The 20,906-nt window shown below is 42.4% G+C and overlaps 1 protein-coding gene across 2 annotated transcripts in view; it reads left to right on the forward strand.

Moving 5' to 3' along the window:
* Positions 1–20,447, forward strand: part of BEND4 (BEN domain containing 4) — a 33,093-nt gene extending 12,646 nt beyond the window's left edge. The window contains exons 3-5 of one of the 2 annotated variants that reach the window (XM_006073843.4): positions 9,534–9,625; positions 12,381–12,621; positions 16,208–20,447. In XM_006073843.4, coding sequence (XP_006073905.1) covers positions 9,534–9,625; positions 12,381–12,621; positions 16,208–16,425 — 551 coding nt within the window. In that variant the 3' untranslated portion in view covers positions 16,426–20,447. The remainder of the gene's footprint in view (positions 1–9,533; positions 9,626–12,380; positions 12,622–16,207) is intronic. The other variant, XM_006073844.4, reaches the window with a different exon arrangement.
* Positions 20,448–20,906: the final 459 nt, after the last annotated feature.

A 20,906-nucleotide genomic window follows, 5' to 3' on the forward strand; every position in this document is an offset into this window, starting at 1 on the left:
TGAGTTTTCCATATTTGCTGGCATATTGAGTGCAGCACTTTTAACAGCATCATGTTTTAGACTTGAAATAACTCAGCAGGAATTCCATCACCTACACTAACTTTGTTCGTAATGAATCTACGTAAGGCCCACTTGACTTCACACTCCAGGATGTCTGGCTCTAGGTGAGTGATCATATCATCGTGGTTATCTGGGTTTTAAGATCTTTTCTGTATAGTTCTATGTATTCTTGCCACCTCTTCTTAATATCTTCTGCTTCTGTTAGGTCCATACCATTTCTGTCCTTTCTTGTGCCCATCTTTGCATGAAATGTTCCCTTAGTATCTCTGATTTTCTTGAAGAGATCTCTAGTCTTACCTATTCTATTGTTTTCCTCTCTATTTCTTTGCATTGTTCACTTAGGAAGGCTTCCTTATCTCTCCGTGCTGTTCTTTGGAACTCTGCATTCGGTTGGGTATATGTTGACCTTCTTTGCCTTTCACTTCTCTTCTTTTCTCAGCTATTTGTAAGTCCTCCTAAGACAGCCATTTTGCCTTTTTGCATTCCTTTTTCTTGGGGATGGTTTTCATCACCACTTCCTGTATAATGTCACAAACCTCCATCCATAGTTCTTCAGGCACTCTGTCTATCAGATCTAGTCCCTTGAATCTATTTGTCGCTTCCACTGAATAATCATAAGGGATTTGATTTAGGTCATACTGAAGGAAATCAGTCCTGAATATTCATTGGAAAGACTGATGGTGAGGCTGAAACTCCAGTACTTTGGTCACCTGATGCAAAGAACTGACTTGAGTGGAAAAGACCCTGATGCTGGGAAAGATTGAAGGTGGGAGGAGAGGGGGATGACAGAGGATGAGATGGTTGGATGGCATCACCGAATCAATGGACATGAGTTTGAGTAAACTCTGTGAGTTGGCAATGGACAGGGAGGCCTGGCATGCTGCAGTCCATGGGGTCACAAAGAGTCAGACACTTCTGAGTGATTGAACTGAACTGAATTGAACTGATACCTTAATGGCCTAGTGGTTTTCCCTACTTTCTTCCATTTAAGTCTGAATTTTTGCAATAAGGAGTTCATGATCTGAGCCACAATCAGCTCCCTATCTTGTTTTTGCTGACTATATGGAGCGTCTCCATCTGTGGCTGCAAAAAATATAATCAGTCTGATTTCAGTATTGACCATCTGGTGATGCCCATGTGTAGAGTCATCTCTTGTATTGTTGGAAGAGGGTGTTTGCTGTGACCAGTGTGTTCTCTTGACAAAACTCTATTAGCCTTTGCCCTGCTTCATTTTGTTCTCCAAGGCCAAATTTGCCTGTTATTCCAGGTATCTCTTGACTTCCTACTTTTGCATTCCAGTCCCCTATGATGAAAAGGACATCTTTTTTTGGTGTTAGTTCTAGGACGTCTTGTAAGTCTTCATAGAAACGTTTAACTTCGGCTTTTTTGGCATCAGTGGTTGGGGCACAGACTTGGATTACTGTGATATTGAGTGGCTTGCCTTAAAAATGAACAGACATCATTTTGTCGTTCATGAGATTGCACCCAAGTGCTACAGCATTTTAGACTCTTGTTGACTATGAGGGCTACTCCATTTCTTCTAAGGGATTCTTGCCCACAGTAGTAGGTATAATGGTCATTAAATTAAATTCGCCCCTTTAGGTCCATTTTAGTTCACTGATTTGTTAAATGTCAATGAGTTTAGTTGCTTTTAGCCCAGACTGAAACTCAACTATATAGGTAAAAGTCACTTTGTCCATTACGTATAGTGAAAAACAGTGTGAAATGCAGGAAAGACGAGCTATTTTTGATTACTTGACTCATGGATTCATTGCCTAGGGACATGAGTGTTGGGCGTCAGGTTGAAAGTGCCACTTAAGATGAAAACTTGAATCAAAAGGACATCATTGAGCTCTTGCCCTCACCCCCCAAGCTCCATCTTCGGCTAAACACAAACCAGACTGTAGGTGATCACCCAAGAAACCAGTCTGGCTAGCTATTCTGAGCTAGCTATCCCTTTGGTGTTGGGGGTCAGGGGAATCTTATTTTGTACCCATATGAAGAAAAGTGTGGCAGATAATGTCTGGTTTTACACATAGCAAGAGTATTTTGCAAGCAGTAACTTTCCTGTGAGACTTGGGGTCAGTTTTCCCTAAGCAGTGTCCATGCTTCCCAGCAATCACAGTGGGCCTTTGTTATCCTAGAGGCCAGTATATTTCCGTGGAAGGACCTGGGGCCTTCTTTTCGTAGGATCTGCCCTTGTGTCATAGGATCACTCTTCCTGCAGCCAAGCAGGTGGATGAGTACAAAGAGGAGAGGAGCATGCAGAGTGAGCAGAGGGAGTCAGGTGCAGGACATGGTGGGGGCACCTGTCGTGGGTTGCAGTAGGAGCGGAGTTCCTCGGGCACGTCCCTCTCTCCAGAGTCATGCTGTTGAGCAGCTCAGATTCCAGTTTCTTCTTGTTTTTCCCCCAAATAAGGCGTTCATACCTGGGAGTAGTTCTTGAACTAAGAATTCAAAAGAAATGAGTCTATTTAGTCTACAGGGGGAAAGTACTTTTAGCTATAAGAGGGGGACAGGAAGGCGACAGCCCTCACCTCAAGGAAAGAGACTGGGAAGAGGTGTTCTTTCCAGCACCACCTGAGACAGCCTTTGTTTATTGTATTATTTGTGAAATATCCAACAAAGTTGTATTGAGTATCAGCTACATGCAAGCGAGGGGCTTCTAGAAAGTACTCTGTAACTTACTTTCCAGAGTTATTTGCAGATGTAGCTAACTTAACATTTTATCCCAGGAGGTAGCATTAGCACATTTTCTTTTGTATTAGAAGTTACACTTGACATTACACTAGATAACTACATCACAGTAGAAATTACAGAGTCTTTGGAAGTTGTTTTTTTTTTTTAAGAAATAGGTTAAAAGAAAAAAGTCACAAAAGGAAGATACTGAGGTCAGGGATACAAAGAGCTGAGAGGTTATTAAAAGAAGAAAAATGATGGGCAGACATCTCAATGGAGAAGGTATCAAGTTACAGTAGTCACTTTTATTTAGAAAGCTTGCAGCCAGCACTGGTTAAAGGGAACTCATAAGGGAGATGGGTATAAAATACCATATTTCATCTAATTTCAACCCTCATTGAATGTAAGACACACCAGTAGTTTATGTTCCATTAAGAAGAAAAAACACTTCAAATCTTAATTGCCCTTTATAATTGTCTTTGAACACCAAGTTTAGAGATTTTAAAATATGATAAAATGTCGGTATTAAAAACATAATATATGGTAGTTAAAAAACCACTTCCAACAGTACTCTATACAAAATAGATAACCAACAAGGATCTGCTGTGTAGAACCAGGAACTGTGCTCAATATTATGTAATAACCTATATGGGAAAATAATCTGGAAAAAAAAATACATACATATATATATATACATACATACACACATACACACATTTATGTGTAACTGAGGGCTTTCCAGGTGGTGCTAGTGGTAAAGAACCTGCCTGCCAGTGTAGGACATAAAATTGCAGGTTTGATCCTGGGTCAGGAAGATCTGCTAGAGGACGGTGTGGCAACCCACTCCAGTATTGTCTGGAGAATCCCCTGGACAGAGGAGCCTGGCAGGCTACAGTCCGTGGGGTCTCAAGAGTCGGACACGACTGAGTGACTTTCACTTTCATGCATATATAACTGAATAACTGTGCTGTACACCTGAAACTAACATGATATTGTTAATCAACTACAATAAAATTTTAGAAATAATGGTAACTTCCAAAGTAAAATAACTATGACATTAAAAATACCTTGAAATTTTCTAAGTGCAGATATAGGGAAGGTAGACTTAACTATTATTAAAGAACATTCTACTTTTTTAAATGTACATTTTTTATCATCTCAATTTATTTTTATAACTCCAAAAATTAATGTTCACATTTTACAGAGCTAGTTTATTACCCTCTTCCACCCTCAAAATATAGTCGATTCTTGTTATTCACTGTAGTTCTGTGCAGCCTCAGGTCACAATGTTTTTGTCAACCAATCAATTCATAACCTCATTTTAAGTATATTTTTGTTTAAAGAGGCCTTGTTTAATATATAGTGCTGGTCAGTTGACACTGAAGTCACAGTCCTGTGCCTCACATCTGAACAAAGCTTATCTAATACACGTCTCCCCTTGGAAGCGCGTCACAGCCTCGTGCTCAGGACACTAGACAGCACTTCAGCTCTGCGTTTGGGACCCATTTTAAATAGCAAAATCACCACACAGGAAAAGCACGAAAATGAAAAAACATGGCACTAACTAGACCATGAAAAGAACCCTCACTATCATATGAGGGCTGAAAGAAGTGGGCAGAACGTATCCATGTTCAGCCTCAGCTGAGAGTGTATGATTCCAGCAACTCGGGTTTCTTGGTGACCTGCCAAAGTCCACCAGTGCCAGCAGGAGCACCCCAAATTCTAATTTGACCATTACAGATTCATGTCAGTGAGTCGTGTGTGTGTGCTAAGTCACTTCATTCGTGTCCGACTCTGCGGCCCTATGGACTGTAGCCCACCAGGCTCCTCTGTCCATGGGATTCTCCAGGTGAGAATACTAGAGTGGGTTGCCAGGCCTTCCTCCAGGGGATCTTCCCGACCCAGAGATCGAACCTGAGTCTCTCATGTCTCCTGCATTGGCAGGTAGGTTCTTTACCACTAGCACCACCTGGGAAGTCCATTAGCGAGTAGGCAAATGTACAGTCTGCAAATAATGAGGATCAATTGCACTAACTCACAAGGCTACGCGCTGGAGAACTAGCCTTAAATTATGCAGTCTGATCTTAAGGATATTCTACGAAGGTTTTAAAAAGATAAATCTGTCGGTTTCTGGATAACTAGTTTTGCAAGAACAAAAAGCCCCCGGAGGAGCTGCAGCGTCTCTGTGCCAGTTCCTACCGTGCCTGCACTGCCCCCAGCTCACACGCGCCGGGAGTGCCTGTGGGAGGAGGCTCAGGTCGACTTCTGGTCCCGACAGACACAGTGATCACGTTTAATGCGGGCGTTCTAGGGAGAACGAAGAGACACAAATATGTTCTGAGTAAAAAAAAAATTAGATAAGTGATAGAAACAGAGGAGTAAACAATTGAGTTCTTTGACTTAGGATTTGGTAAAAGTCGCACCACTCTTGCTGTAAGCTGTGAGAGAGACTGTGGGACACAAAAGAGCATGAGCCGAAGAAAATGGCTTTAGAGTCAAACCTGGGCTTGGATTCCTGCTCTTGCTACTTGCTAGCAGTGGTTTGGGCAAATTGCTTAACCATTCTGAGCCTCAGTTTCTGTTTTCTGTAACATGAGGTTAGTAATACCTGAATGCTGAAGTATTAAGTTCATCAAGTAACAAAGAAGTGCCTGCAGGATCGTCTGGGAAACACTCCGTACAGAGCAACCTTAAGAGACCGAGAGGGACACTGTCCTGTGCCTGAGAATACAGAAATCTTAAGTGATTTCCTTAGATTGGTGGTGGTGGTCTTAACCTTCTAAAGAGGTCAACATTCAGTTAGTTACCCGGGTGGGGAACTTCAGCTCCATTCATAAGCATCTCTGTTCCTATTTCATGTCAGTCTTCTGTCCTTTGGATTCCACCTTGTATATGCTCATCGGTATGGAGTCCTCCTCTCTCTCCCCACGGCTTTCATCCACGTCTGACTCAGAACGTGGCCTCTTGCAATATCTGTTCAATCCCAGGCTCTCCCAGTTGAAACAGCCCACATCACCCTCTGCTGAATGCCTCTTGGCTTCACGTGGTCCACGGAGTAAATTCCGGCACCTGTAGTGTGGCACGGCATGATATCCTTCACTATCTGAATCTTCCTGTTCATTTTTGGAGGCTCGCCCCTCGGTTCCCACCATGCCCCAAGTGCTCCAACCCCTCTGGACAACTTCTGATTCCTGAACCTCCATGCACTTGCTTCTGCGTGCTCAATCACTCAGTCATGTCTGACTCTGCAATGCCATGGACTGTAGCCTGCCAGGCTCCTCTGTGCATGGAATTTTCCAGGCAAGAATACTGAGGTAGGTTGCCATTTCCTACTCCAGGGAATCTTCCTGAACCAGGGAATGAACCCACATCTCCTGCACTGGCAGGCAGATTCTTTACCACTCGCTTCTGGTCTTCCCTTAACTCCCGCTGTCCCTCCAGTCGAAGGACATACCGTCCCTTTTCCCCACTCGAGGCGCTCCTACTCATCCTTCAGTACCCTAGTCGGGTGGCACTTCCCTAACAGACCCCTCCCCCAGTTCCCAGGCAGAATTGACCACTTTCTATAGCACATTCATGCTTGCTTCTCTTGAAGTCAGTAGCAGGGCAAGTTTTTACTCTTTGTCTCTCCTGGTGTCTTGGTACAAGGAGAGGCAGGCCATGTAACGGCAGAGGTCTGCCCTCTTGAGGGCAGAGACTTAAGTCAGAGTCATCCTTGATTTCCAGCCCAGTTTCAGGCATGTTCTATTATAGCATCTATACATATCAATTAAATTAATCAGAGACAGAACATTTTCATTCTCAAGAGAACAGCCATGTGTCTGTAGGCTGAGTAATATTTAAAGCTCACTGTTTATTTCTAGATGTTTACAATTCAGGAACTTATACTCTCCAGAGACAGTGTGACTAGGACGGACACTTAAAGGTGACACAGCACACAGATGGCATGATTGTCGGGATGGTAAATAATTTCATTCTCCCTAGAAAACAGTATGTGCTGGATTTCGAGTAAATGTTTTGAGTCTTTAAAAACAATGATATAGCAGAGTAGATTAAATAATGCAGAATGAACAAGAAGAGAAGCTGATCAAGACGTTAATGCAATGATCTGTCAGGAAAATTAGGTACTTGACACCCAAGCACCCTTAACAAGGGCAAAGAGAGCAGTTTTCCGTGAAGAACCTTACTTAACAAGCCTTTCAGACAGTCAGCAGCCAGAGTCGATTTCAGTAGCTAGACCTGAGCTGAGCCTTGTCCTCAGTGTTCTTGGCGTCAGCCCTGTGCCCAGATATCAGCCCACAGGACCCACTTGCCTTCAGCAGAGCCCCATGGCCGGTAAATGCAGGTGAAATTCCGTTTTCTTCCAGAATGTTTGGGTCAGCTGGCCTTGCTCAGAGGTTAGCACTGCTGCCTGAATATTGGGGATGTAGAAATGGGAGAGTCTGCCCCCACGCCTACACAGGCAACACTGAAGGTCATAGATGGCAAAGGAAGGGGAGATAACAGTTATGTAGACATTCTTTAAACAACTTTGAAGTTATTATGGTCCATGCCCACTGTAGAAATTTTTTTTTAATTGGTCTTTACAAGGATGGTAAAGGATAGAGTTTTTAATTATTTTAAATTAATTTTTAAAAATGATTTTAATTTTAAAATCATTTTTAATTATTGACACTTTGGTTTATTTCTTTCCAGTCTCTTCTCTTTGCACATAATTATTTTTTAACACGGTTGAGGTCACACTGAATAGTCAATTTTATAAGCATTTTGTTCTTAAACATTTTTTCTGTAAACATATGTAAAATATGGATAAAGTAGCAAAAGGAGTTTCATTCAAATCCTAATTAGTCGATGAGTATTTACAACTTTTACTAAAACTTCCAAACTAAATACCTCACGCAGGTTGCTCTGCAATGCTCTGACATATATACAGTTGCATTGCTGCTACTGAAACCCCTGTATTTGGCAATGTATAGAAGAGACTTAGACACAGAAGTTAAACGGCATCCCAAAGGCCACACAGTTAGTGAAAAGCCAGAACTCAATAGCAAACATGTTTCCTGTCTCCATTAGCTTCTCAAGTCTTCTATGCTTTTCCTGTAATCGATTCCCGTTGCTAGAAGATCCACTCTCACTCACTGTGGTGTCAGCAAGTGGGTCGGACTGTCTGTTTATGGAACAAGTGGTTGGACTGTTTGCTTATGGACTCTAGTACTGTGGGAAGTACCGTTTGTCATTCAGTTAGCTTGCCCAGACTCTTCCATGAACTTTGCACACCTGGGCAGAAATGGTATGGTTTAGAAAGTGGAGTTTCTAGCTCTCAGTGACTCAAACTCCCTACTCAGCCATATCCAGGGTAAAAGTGTCCATCAGAACACAACTGTTATCCAGTAAGTGCACCCCTTAAGAGGAATTTGGGCAAGATCTGGCAGAATTGTAAATCACAGGATTTAGTTACATCAGGATGGACTTTAAAGTGAGTTAGGCTTTTAATAGAGTGGTAAAATTAGAGATACTTGACAGGTTTTATTAAACTTTGGCTTAGTAAAAGTCCTGCTTCAAACTGAAAAACATATGCCTTCTTTTTGTTGACTTTTGTGGTTGTCCCCAAAATGCTTCTTTAATTTGAAGAACATATTCAGATGACTATGCAAGAGTGACCTGTGACACTGATGTGTAAGACAAATCTGTAAGGATGTTATTTAAGAAAATATTTCTTGGCAAGAAGAAAAATTTCCTAACCTAACTTCTACTCATTCACATTCTTCCAAAGGATGTTGATACAGTGATTTCTTATGTTGCAGTGTAATGTCACCTAAAAAAACCCAGAGCTGTTAGCAGGGGATAAAGATGATAACTTCAGTTTGCTCTCTTAAAAAAAAAATGTGAGAAAAAAAGTGAAGAAAGCTCAGTGATAATACTTTAAAATTAAGATTTAGGTTAAATATTTACTATTTTCTCTAACGTGATGAAAACATTCTAAGAAAACACATAGCCAGGACAGATAATGCCAGTGATCCATGTCAGTTAGGTTATTAACTAATCTACTGAGACCTTTAAAAGCAATTAGTTAATACTCCAGAAAGGGCTCTAATATAAATCTTAAGATGTAAGAATTATTTCTGCAGTGGTACAAAAATATGTCAAGCTCCATATTGGGCTCGTGTGTTCAGTTTTATTGTAATTATTTGATAACTCTATAAGACTATGCCTCAAAAAATATAATACAACAGTTAATGATATACATACTGACTGAATCTGGATTGGACCAGATCAGGTGAGTGTCTGGAGAGGGGATGCGCTACATGGTCAGGCATGTCCATGTCAGGAAGCAGGTCTAAAGTGCATGACTTACTGCTTTCCTGAAGAGCTAGGGACGAATGGCACTAATAATGAGCATTGTATCATCGATTTTCAATGAGTGAAACATCACAGTCTTCAGTACCTTAATTTTCAAAAGCACCATTGGGTGCTCATGTTACAGCTGGAACCAGAGAAGACGTGTCTGTTCTGTGCTTGTTCAGTGTGCCATCGTTGTTATTGACCCAAATTCATCTTAGAGTCAGTTTGACTTAACTTGTGCTGAACCCAAAATTTCTCCCCAAACTGTAGCATCTGTTCCATGTTTACAAACTGAAATAACTGCGGATGTCAAATGAAAGAAGATTCTGTTTCCTTTAGAAAATCTTTTTTTTTTAGATGTTTACATCAAAAATCTTTTTAAACCTTGAAAGCTTTCTATTTTCCCAGCACAGTTCAGCTCATGTGCAATTGTTGCCATTTCTTCCACCCAGTGCCCTGCCAGACCGTCTTAGATTACCTGAAGATGGTGCTCCAGCACCACAACCAGCTCATGATCCCACAGCCTGCTGACCAGCCGACCGAGGTAGGTGTCCAGTGGCAAGGTAAACGGTACACCGTGTGGAAGGGCCCTAAGATGAAGCATCTCGGTACTTTAACCACCTATACACCAGGACAGATTGGCTAACAGAAGACCTGGTAGACTCTGAGGTTTATGAGTGAGGATATATCCTGCGGAGAAAGGCCATGCATCATGAAGTACATTCACCTCTGTACTCTGAGTGGGGGAAACAGAAGTTTAATATTGTGGGCAATATTCTTTTGGCTCAGAGGGACCTGAAATGGGAGAACCCACCTGTCATTCCCTCAGGCAGAGACAGTGTTTGTTCCAAGTCTTCCCACTCTGAAAATCAGCCCCTCTTTGATGCTCCCTCCCTCCCTCAATGATTATCTTTTCTTTCTCCTTCCGTCACCCAAAGCACCCTGCGGCACTTTCATCCTAACACCACAACGCATCCTGCTCCTTGAAGGGTAGGTTCAGGCCTCAGCCCCGTTGCCTGTCATTGAAGGCGCTTGCTGAATGGTAACCTCAGTGATCAAACCCTTGAAAGACTGGTCTGTATTCATTTCTCCACTCTCATTTCCGTTTGCTCTGCCCCCACCCTGCCCTGTCTGTAGCCTGGCTCCACCTCCGCTCCTTGTCCGAACGCTCTGAGAGAGCTGCCCCCTACCTAACCCCAGGCTACTCTCCCAGTTGTCCCGTCCAGGGGCCCATTTCCCAGCCCTCATCATCCCCAGAGTCTCGCCTCTCCTCCCTGCTGCACCTGCTCTCTTTCTCTAGGCCTTTGTGTCAGGACTCCCTTGTGGTTCCCCATTCCTTTCTCTTTTTTTCCCTTTCTTTCTCTCTTTATTTTATTTTTGACTGTGCTGGGCCTTCGTTGCTGTGCATGGGCTTTCTCCAGTTGAGGCAAGTGGGGACTGCTCTTCATTTTGGTGTGTGGGCTTCTCCTTGTGGTGGCTTCTCTTGTTGCATCTCCCAGGCTCTAGAGTGTAGGCTCAGTAGTTGTGGCTCATGGGTTTGGTTGCTCTGCAGTGTGTTGAATCTTCCCGGACCAGGGGTCGAACCTGTGTCCCCTGGACTGGGAGCACAGAGTCTTAACCCCAGACCACCAGGGGAGTCCCTGCAGTAGTCATTCAACAGATGTTCATTGCACCTGCTGTGTGACAGACACTGTTCCTCATTAGTATCTGCCTCCCCATCCCCCAGCCGTAACCCTCTGTTGCTTTTCTTTGTGGAGGACGTCTTGTTTCACCTGGAAATCGGCAACACCTCAGTCCCCAGTAGCTTGGCTCACGGGATTGGTTGCCTAACCCCCTGGTCTTACGTCTTTCAGCCTCGCTTTCCTGTCTGCACTGCCACACATGCCAGTCAACCCTCTGTCTCGCCCCTCCTGCCATGAAACAGCAGTCTGGGCTAAGAGGCCCTTAGGAAGCTCTGGGCTCCTGCCCATCTTTTGATCATATGTAGGACACAGCCAAGGGCTGGTTTATGCTCCCAAATACTCATAGTTTAAACCTATGATAGCTTAGTTCTTCCTCTCAGTTGAAGTAACTTGCTCAAGAAACACCAAATAAGATGCAGAACTAAGATTCAGTTCAAACCCAACTGACTAAATTCAAACCGCAAACCCTGTCCCTCAGTTGCTTCCTATAAAAAGGACTCTCAGTCGCACGCCTGCTGCTTCGCGGAGTATGACGCTGCGGTGATGAGTTTCTGTGGGTCTAGTCCAGCGACAGTTGCATAGCTGTGTCTGCTGCCTTTTCCTTTCCTGTTGGCTCCTGTACCATTTGCCCTCCTCAGACCTTGTGAACAGAGCACTTTTTAAAGTAAAAACCTGTGAGACCCAAACAGTGCCAATTTATAACCTATAGTAAATTTGCAAAGTTGTAAAACTGAATGAGTTTCCCTTCTTTATTTTGTACACCTTAATTACTGGGGAAGAAGTACATTAAAACTGAGATCATGGGTTAATTAATTTGTCCTGGACTGTAGAATTTTATGGACAACCAGAACTAAAATAATGGTTGTGTAGGTGCAACTGACTAAACATGGCTTATAAATGTTACAGAAATTCCTATAATTAGTCCCATTGCAGCTATTTAGCCTGGGAATTTTATAGCAGACATAAATTATAAAGGTGAAAAGTAAGAAAAATTTTGAGTTGATAAAATAGTGGCATTTGCAGAAGCTATAATTTGAGGAAACTTGTTTTGCATTATTATTAGTGATTTTTTTTTATGTTTCCACAATTCCACTTTTTTTAAATTCACTTTTTAATGCTGTTTCACTGAAATGCAGCAGCTGTCAGATATTAGGTACATTAAACACACACAAAAAAATACCTTATGGAAATAACCTACCAGCGTCATTTCTTAAAGTACTTAACCACCAGCCAAAAGATGAGGAGACCTGTTTGATCACACTCTTCAAAGTCATTTTTGCATATTTTAATAGATTGAAAAGGAAAGTTACACGTTATATTTAAATAGTGTTTCCTGTCATTGGATCTTGACACGTTTTAACCTACCTGTTAAAATGCAAGTTATAAATAGCTCCTCTTTCAAAGGTGTTCATTAAACCTCATTGGCTCTTGTTATAGAAAATGCAAATGTAATTTGAAAAGTGCCCGTTTTGAGAGTGAGCAATTACTTGTGCTCTTCAGTACCCGGTTCATTGTCAGCATAGCCACTTGGTTAAAAAGCGTGTTTGCCTTTGAAATGGAGATCGCCGGGCGGCTGGCCGGCTAAGTAGGTAATGAGGAAATGTTTCGCTTTTCCAGGGAAGCAAGCAGCTGTTGAACAACTATCCTGTCTACATAACGAGCAAACAGTGGGATGAGGCTGTAAATTCTTCAAAGAAAGATGGGAGGCGGCTCCTTCGATACCTCATCAGATTTGTTTTCACTACCGATGAGCTTAAGTACTCATGCGGCCTTGGAAAAAGGAAAAGGTCAGTGCAGTCAGGAGAGACAGGTCCTGAGAGACGCCCTCTGGATCCAGTTAAAGTAACATGCCTCCGAGGTACTGCATCCTTCCGCTCAGTGTCCCATCTGTGATCTCATTTCACCGCATTGGCTGTGGCTCCCCGTGCAAGTGTTCAGCCTTGACTGTATTTTGGTTTTTTTCCGCTGAGACTTTGTAGGCTTCATGTAGCCCATCTCTCTGGTATCGAGAAGTTCTTTAAAAATTCTTTGTTTGCTTTAGCACTTAGTGGCACATAAGCACTGCATAGCACCTCATGTTTCACGCTTGAAGTTCAGATTTTCTTTGCTGCCTGGGAAGGCCACCTCCAGGAAAGCTGGAACACTGGGTAAAGCACACAGGAAAAGAAAACAAGGGATTTTAAAATTTACCCCATTTTCATTTGAAGCCTATGGCACCCTCCCCCAGTCTAGCTACCCTTGTCAAGAATACTTGCCCCTGCTCCTTAAGTTTATTTAGTTAATTTTCCATAGGCCTAAAGTATTTCTCGCCCAGTCAGATTCTGTTCTAGTTTTTTTTAAGTTTCCGTATTTAAAAAATACTGCTCAGATAACACCATGTCATCAGTATTAAGAGCTGATGACTCTAGCTGACGCAGACTACGGATAGGCCAGGCAGAGGGTGAGGAGGAAGAGGCCAGATGTAGATGGCTGATTGGGTGGGTGCAGATCAACACAGACAAGTACAGACGTTGCAGCACCAGCGTAAGCTCTGTTCACACCTGAAAAGTCCGTATCAGAGTGTTGACTTGTATACAGTTCAAGAGTGATTTTATTGGTTGAAAAGACTTAACCTGTGTAGTTTGAGTGATTTTATTGCTTGGAAGACTTAATAATGATTTACTCCTGATAGGAATCAAAATATTTCCTGGTGAAGAAGTCACAGTGGAAAAGCCTGATCACTGATAAGGCCTTCCTCATCAGAAGGACACTCACTCCTGCACCCCTGTCCTGACGCCCACAGTGACTAGGGTGCCTGTGCAGCATTCGTTAGCAGCAGAGATCCCCAGAACCACCCTGAACTTCCGACTGAGCAGGTCTGAGGGGAGGACAGGAGAGGCGCGCATTATTGCACCTCGCGACCTCCCCAGGTGATTGATTCAGGTGGCCCAGACCACCTAGAATGAAGATGGCAGCATTATTGACAACTTGGCGCAGGTGCGCTGGAGCGCCCCCTGTTGGCCAGTCTAAAATTCCATTTAGAGTGTCTGGGTGATGGACATTTCCAGTGTCTGTCTTAGCAAACTAGCCACAGGTTCCTTTATTCCCCAATATCGTCAGAGCAGACAGAGGTACCAGAGGGGTGGTAAGCTTAGCAGGGGGAGGGGGTCTGCTGAGAGCGTGCTCAGTATGTATTCAGGAATTTGCCGTGCGGCTTGTGAAGAACCAGGATAAGGGGCTCACTGTCCCTTTCCATAAATCCTTGTTAAACATTTTATATTTTAATGAGCAAGTCTGTGAAACTGAGGGATTAACTTACATCCCAAAGCACTAGTGTTGCTGCCCTGGGAATGCTGCCAGGCCCGCTGGGACACCAATGCAGCCCAGGCTGCCCATTCAGAACATGCACTCTTCAACACAGGAGAGCTGCGCAGGACACACAGGCCTCCCCTGCCCATGGGTGGAGAAGGCATAGGCAGGAACTGCTGACGTGTCAGGGCAGCCGGTTAGAGCCCTTGTGTCTGTCCCAAAGGCTGAAATCTTGGGGCCTTCTCTGACCCAAATGGGATTCCCTTCCTGAAGGCTGAGGTGTGGTGACTCCCAGGGTGATGTCCTTGTGGTCAGCAAGCGTAGGAAGGCCAAGGAAGTGGCAGACGTTTGGACACTTGAGGGATGGAGAGCAGGGTGCCTCAGGGAGTGAAATCAGATTCTAGGCGGACCTGTTTCCTGGGGTGGTTTGACTCCAGCAGGAAGAGGCAGGTCAGTGACGTGACAGTGCTTCCAGTCTGTGTAACAGAATGACCTCTCCGTTGAGCTTGTAATCGTCTGGCACAGTGCTGGGGGAAGTCCTGTCACAGCAGTGGGTGCTAAGGAGGGGGCAGCGTAGGTATCACAGAGCAGCATGTTCCCAGAGTGGCAGGGCTACAGCGCCCTCGACAGTTAGCCTTGATTTCTGCTCACAGGCACCTTTCTTTCATTTCTTTATGTTCCTATGAGAATGGGGCATCTGGACAGAGGTAGGGGAACTTCTTAAACAGTTATGGAACACTTGTGAACACTTGAGGCAGGAGACCTGAGAAAGGCAGAGAGGAGGAGAAAACAGAATCCCTGACTTGTGGAGCTCACAGCCTAGCTGGAGGCGATCTGAGGACAGTTATAGTTGGGAATAAGTGTGAACACAAGGAAGATAGAAGGGAGAGATCTAGCTATGTGAGCCCTAGTGGTCCCATTTGCTTTCTCTCTGTTCAGCGTTATAGTGACCATGACCTGAGTTGGAGGATGTAGGTGTCCTTTGGTGTTTCCTAGGCTTGCACCCCACCATCAGCCATCTGGTTCCTGACAATTTTGCAGGATAAGATGCTGAATAAACACAGTTCTCACCCCAGCGAAGGCCACCAGAGCTGGGACTTGGACGAGATGAACGAGTCTCTCACCTCGGGCATGAAATTGAAGGGAATGCCCCTGTTTATCTGCTAAGATAGACACAGTTCAGTTCATGAGATTTTTCTGGTCCAAGTTCTTAAAAACATCAGCTTCTAAGGGCAAATAGGATCAGGGTTTCATAAATAAATTTCAGACAAATCCAATCCTATGACCAGAACCGTTGTCTTATAGAGGGAGCAGTGCTGGAGAAGAAATGATGTGTAAATAGCAGTCACCCTGAACTTTGAATCAGCTGTGCAAAAAATAAAAAAACACAGTTTGACTTAGGACCTTTTCCAGAGTGCTCACTTCAGCTTTCAGATGCCCATGTTATTAATGAAATAGCTGTATAGGAACTCGGCATGTCCCCTGACTCTCTGAGAAAACAGGATAGGTTGATTTGACCTCAGCTGGAGGGAGGCCAAGATTGTTTTATTGGAGTCTTAGCTACTCTTTATACACTATCTCTTCCTAATTGTATCTGGTGAAATTAAATATTTAGAGGAAAACTCATCTAAAAAATATTTGTCAGTACATGTATAGATATCATAATTAGAGACATAAATACAGCCTGTAATAATGTGGAAATCTCTTCTGAACCAAAACTTACGCAGGTCTTAACTGAGATTTTATTTTCTTGCACTTAATCTACAAATTAGTAGCTGGTTAAAGAATACCATACTAATGATACTTCCTGTGCTTCTGGAAAGAGTTAAAAATGTGGGCATGTAACAACAGGGTTTGAACCTAGCATGGTGCAGACCATGCCTCACAAATCAGATTTACCATTCATAGCAAATGTGTCTTAGAGGGATCACTCACATAATTTTTATTTTTGCACGTGAGTAGAAAATGTAGATGGTGTAAGTTTTAAAGTCTAATAAGTGACGTCATCATGGCACTACATCTGATGTCCCATAAAGCTTTCCTTATAGAGCTGCTATTAAAGTTTAAGCACCCTTCTTGTCATCCACTGCAAAAACCAGCTGTTTCTCTCTCTCTTTTTTTTTTTTTCTTTTTTACTGTTGTGTATATTCCCACAGAATTCATTAGGATGCACTGTACCTCCAACCCTGACTGGTGGATGCCCTCAGAGGAGCAGATAAACAAAGTGTTCAGCGATGCTGTGGGTCACGCCCGGCAGGGGCGAGCCGTGGGCACTTTCCTGCACAACGGAGGTTCCTTTTATGAAGGGATCGATCACCAGCCTTCCCAGGATGAAGTCTTCAATAAAAATTCCCAGGATGGATCTGGTGATTAGTGGACAAAATCTTTTCACACGAGCAGCCAGTCCTCTCAAGTTCCAATGGTGAATGTTCTGTTACCATCACTTTAGAATCCAAAGCATGTCACTCTGTCAGACTTTACACATCCTAAACCTTAACTCTCTTGACCTACTGCCAAACAAATCCCAATACAAGTTTGGAAAGTGTATGGAGCCTGCAGAGGTTTTCAGAATACTGTATTATACAAAGAAAAAACTACAGTTGATTTCAGTTAGATGGTGAAGGTGAAAAAAGATAGGTGAGTTCTTGTTCGCCTGTCTGATGCCTTCAGGTAAGCTCTGCTTCGTGAGCAGGGCTGGTCCCCATGGAGGTTGGTTTGGTGCTCATGGGAGAAGCTGGAGACACAGCATTGTCCTGAGGGACACGGAACAGGCATTCTCATTTTAGTTCAGATAAGTTCAGATAAGTTGTCTTTATGTTTTCCAAAGACTTGAATTTATACTTCTCAGCAAAGACATAGGATAGGTGACATTGTATGTTGTATCTGCATTGACAATAACCTGTACTAAAACAGAAACCAGAGATCAGAGGTCACCTCTAGACAATGATGAGTTGGAAGCTAGCTGTTGCTCTCTGTTACTTTCTACCAAAAAATAAAATTTCTACTGTGTTGATAAGGAAGGCACTAGATGATCTCTGGAGTTGACGAACAGTAAAAGTTTTCACTGTGTCAGTCAAGAAACATCCAAAGATCCAAAACCATTTTCAAATGCTCAATTTTGTAGGTTCATAGATGCACAATTTCCACAGCCTTAAATCAGGCTCTGTTGACACAATGCCAAAGTGATGGGCTGCACAATGAGAATTTCAGTCAGCTAGTCGTTTGGTGCACTGAGGACCAAACAAATGGTGAGGCCAATGGTATTCACTGAATTTGTTCTGGAATTGTATACACACAGCTTCAGGCCGTTCTGACAACTATGCAACGGGCTTGTTTGTAATTTCTCTGAAATTTGAGGGTCTTTGTGTGCTGAGTTGATCTTTAGAATTTGCATAAATCTCGTTTCTCTTTGTCACCAATGGAAATGTTTCACCCCAGTTGTGCTTGCTTCCCTCCAGTATTCCCCTGAATTTCTGGCCTTGGCTGGGTTAGCACTGACCTTTCCCACTACTTTCTCCAGTTTAATTTGTTGAGCTCAAGTTTGTAGTAATGTCTTTGGAACCATTTCGTATCAGCAGATGCTCTAGAGATGATAGAATCTGTTTCTGCTTCAGGTGTGGGTAGGAGGGGAGGCTTCCTTTATCACCCTAATCCAGATAACTGCATTCTTTGTAAAGCTTAGGGCTAAATGGGCAACTTTTATTAAAGGCTGCTGCTGTTTTAGGCTTCACTGGGAATGGAGAGGATAACATTAGAGCATTTGTTTAAAAAAGTCATCATCTCTTTTGATAGGGAAATTGAGAGATGTTATATATGTGGCTGCTTCACAGCCATAGAGCAAGTGAGTGATTTTATATTCTGGATCTTTCTTAGCCCTTCGTTAGTCACAAACATTGACTGTGTAGTCTTCTGTCAGTCATAAACTCATTGACCTTCATCAGAATTATAAGGTGATATATTAGTATATTATTTGATCCAGCTTCCCCATGTGTCAGATAGCAATAGGATGGTTAAGTCCAGTAAATTCTTATAATAGCAGATTTTTTTCCCAAAATCTAGACAACAGTACAAACTTGGGAATCTGCAAGTTCATGAAGTCTACATTTTCCTGCCACTTTGAATGGCTTGACCTCCTGATGCTATCAGAAAACAAATGGAGTATCAATGAGGAAGCATGCACTGTTTTCAGAAAAACAAATGAATATTGCCCTCATTTGAATTCTGTCACTCCACATGAACTCTAGAACCTGACCTGATGCCCACAGACTACCTCCTTAGTTTTTCTTAGATTTCATTCATTTTAAAAAAGTCTCATTCTTGGATAGCTTCATTTTTAGAAAAGATTTAAACTTCTCTCATTCAATGCTATGTCATTTCACCATACAGATGCTAATTTTTGACAGCTCTTATATACCAATTTTTAAAATGTAATAGTGATTTTCAACATATGGTGCAAGTCTTGCTGGTGTGTGTTTAATGTGGTGACACTTGCCAAAACTCCTTGGCAAAACATGTCAAATAGGACGCCTGAGTCAGACGCTAGTGTAAATGGCTCTAAACAGCAGTATGTATCATTATGATATATTTTTGTAAACATAGTGATGGCTTCTTTCAGTCATGTAAGTACTAGATAAAAATAACCACTTCACTTGAAATAATGTGGAAAATGCCACCCAGTTGAGGGCCCTCTGCAGTTACTTGAATTATCAGCCAGTGGTTAGACAGTGGAGAATTAATGCTGGACAACATGAAGTGCAAAAGTAATAACTCACCAGTACTTGCCTCCTAATTAAAATTCAAAACTATAATGAGTATATTTACCTGTTAGAGACCACTTTCACCCTCCGCGGTGTATTCAGTTGCAGAGAACACTCAGAGGACTTCACTCATCTAATGACCAGCTCGGTCAGTATGGTTTATTGATAGCACTGAATTACCATATCTTTGTGGTAAAAGCACCAGATTAAATTTCCTCATGACGGTCCAAAACTAGCTAATAGAAGCACTAGGCTTTCACTGAATCACAGTTCCCCAAATTACAATAAAAAATACATCTGCTAAGATGACTTACTCAAAAGCATGTTCATTGTCAGAATTGGCCCAGTACAAGTAGCCTGATGGGTCTTGCCTGCATTGGAAACTCTTCAGGCCCATTCAGAACCACTGACAAAGCTATAGCTTATAGTTCAGAGTCCTTGTGTGCAGGTGTTCTGCTAAGCACTTTATGCCTCCTCTCATTTTAATCCTCACAAGCACTCCCTAGGCTGTTATTGTTACCCCATTTTATTGAGCTTATTATTACTCAGCTAGTAAGGGGAAATCTTTGGGTTTAGAAAGTGGAATGACTCATTCAGTTTTCTCCAGTAGTTCCAGTTTTCTCCAGTTCTCAAAACCCATCAACCCTTTGGGATAGATTTGTTGTTTAATTGAAGTAGTGAATAAAATGACTAATTTGTTCACATTTCCATCATAGGGTTCCCAGTACAAAAATGCAGGGATATAAAAGCAAAACTTTGAACTCAGTGAAGTGATGTTCTTCGGGAACAGATAGATGTTAGACATGGCACTGGACATCATTAGCCAGCATTCATTCACTTTTCACATCTGTTGTATTCGTAGCCTTAGATTTAATGAGTCTGGTTTGGAAGAGAGGGTTCTAACAATGATGTCACTGTGAGAATTGTCGTGAAGATTTTGTAGGAAAATACAGTAATCTGCTGATCCTTTCCTGTAGTTGTGGCTTTAACACCTCTGGCTGTGTTTTAAGTTTGAAGAGCTTGCCTCGGCCATCAGTGCCTGGCTTTGTTTCTAGGGACCAGGGCATGCCAGGCCGTGAGGGGGTCCTGAAACCCTGAAGGTCGCTGCTCCAGTCCGACCCTGCCCCATGTAGGCCTTGCCTTTGTGTGTGTCTCCTCCCTGGAACTTGTGTAGCAGCCTGACACTGGGGCCAACTTGCCTTTACTCTGTTTTCTATGAAGAACACGTGCAGAAACTGTGACAAATCCATTGATCCTGATATTTTTATTGTTGAAGTCTTGTTGATTCTTTATGAATAATTTCTATTTGATTGTACTGTGTAGAGTTAATACCCACTAGAGATATGTTAATAAAGCTATAAATGCATAGTGTAATACGGGATAGCAAGATTTTTTGTGAACAATTTATATAGAAGAGTAAGTTGTTTTTTAAGTGTTAGGCACATTTCTTTTAGGAACTTAAAATGTTATAAGAATTTTTTAAACATTCAATATTTTTAATTATAAGCAACATTTGTTACTAGAGCCAGTTATTTCAGGTGTTCTAACTGGAGTATTGATTTTATTACTTCATATACCTCTAGAATGCCACATGTTCTGTTGGAGATAAAGTTGCACAATAAATGTCAAGTTTCTGTTACGTGTTTTAACTTGCTTTTTGCATCTTTCTCAAATTTATTCAAGGCGCTTTTCTGGGTGTTTTTTTCATTAACAAAACTTTCTTTTTGCCTTGACACTATGGCTTTTCTGCTTGACTCAGAATGCCAAGAAAATGTTACATGCTTAATACCCATATAAAAGATAGTTATGTCTGGGAACTGACCAGAACTCATCCAAAAAATCCATTTGATCTAGTGAATGAAAGGGACAACCAGTGATGAAGTGAAAGTGACATGTGATCCAAAATTTCTGTCCAGCATTTTGTGCATTCACACTTTAAACATACATGCTTCTATAGTTCCATTGTTCAGGGAGAGGAGGAATGCTACAGTTTCTTCTCTTGACCTTTTAACAGTGAAAAGATGTTGATTGTTTATAAACAGTGACCTCATTACAAAAGCAAAGTAGCTATGGCTAAATAAGGTGGCATGGTGGCTTC

This window comes from Bubalus bubalis, chromosome 7, assembly GCF_019923935.1.
Source record: "Bubalus bubalis isolate 160015118507 breed Murrah chromosome 7, NDDB_SH_1, whole genome shotgun sequence".
In the NCBI taxonomy this organism is placed as follows: domain Eukaryota; kingdom Metazoa; phylum Chordata; class Mammalia; order Artiodactyla; family Bovidae; genus Bubalus; species Bubalus bubalis.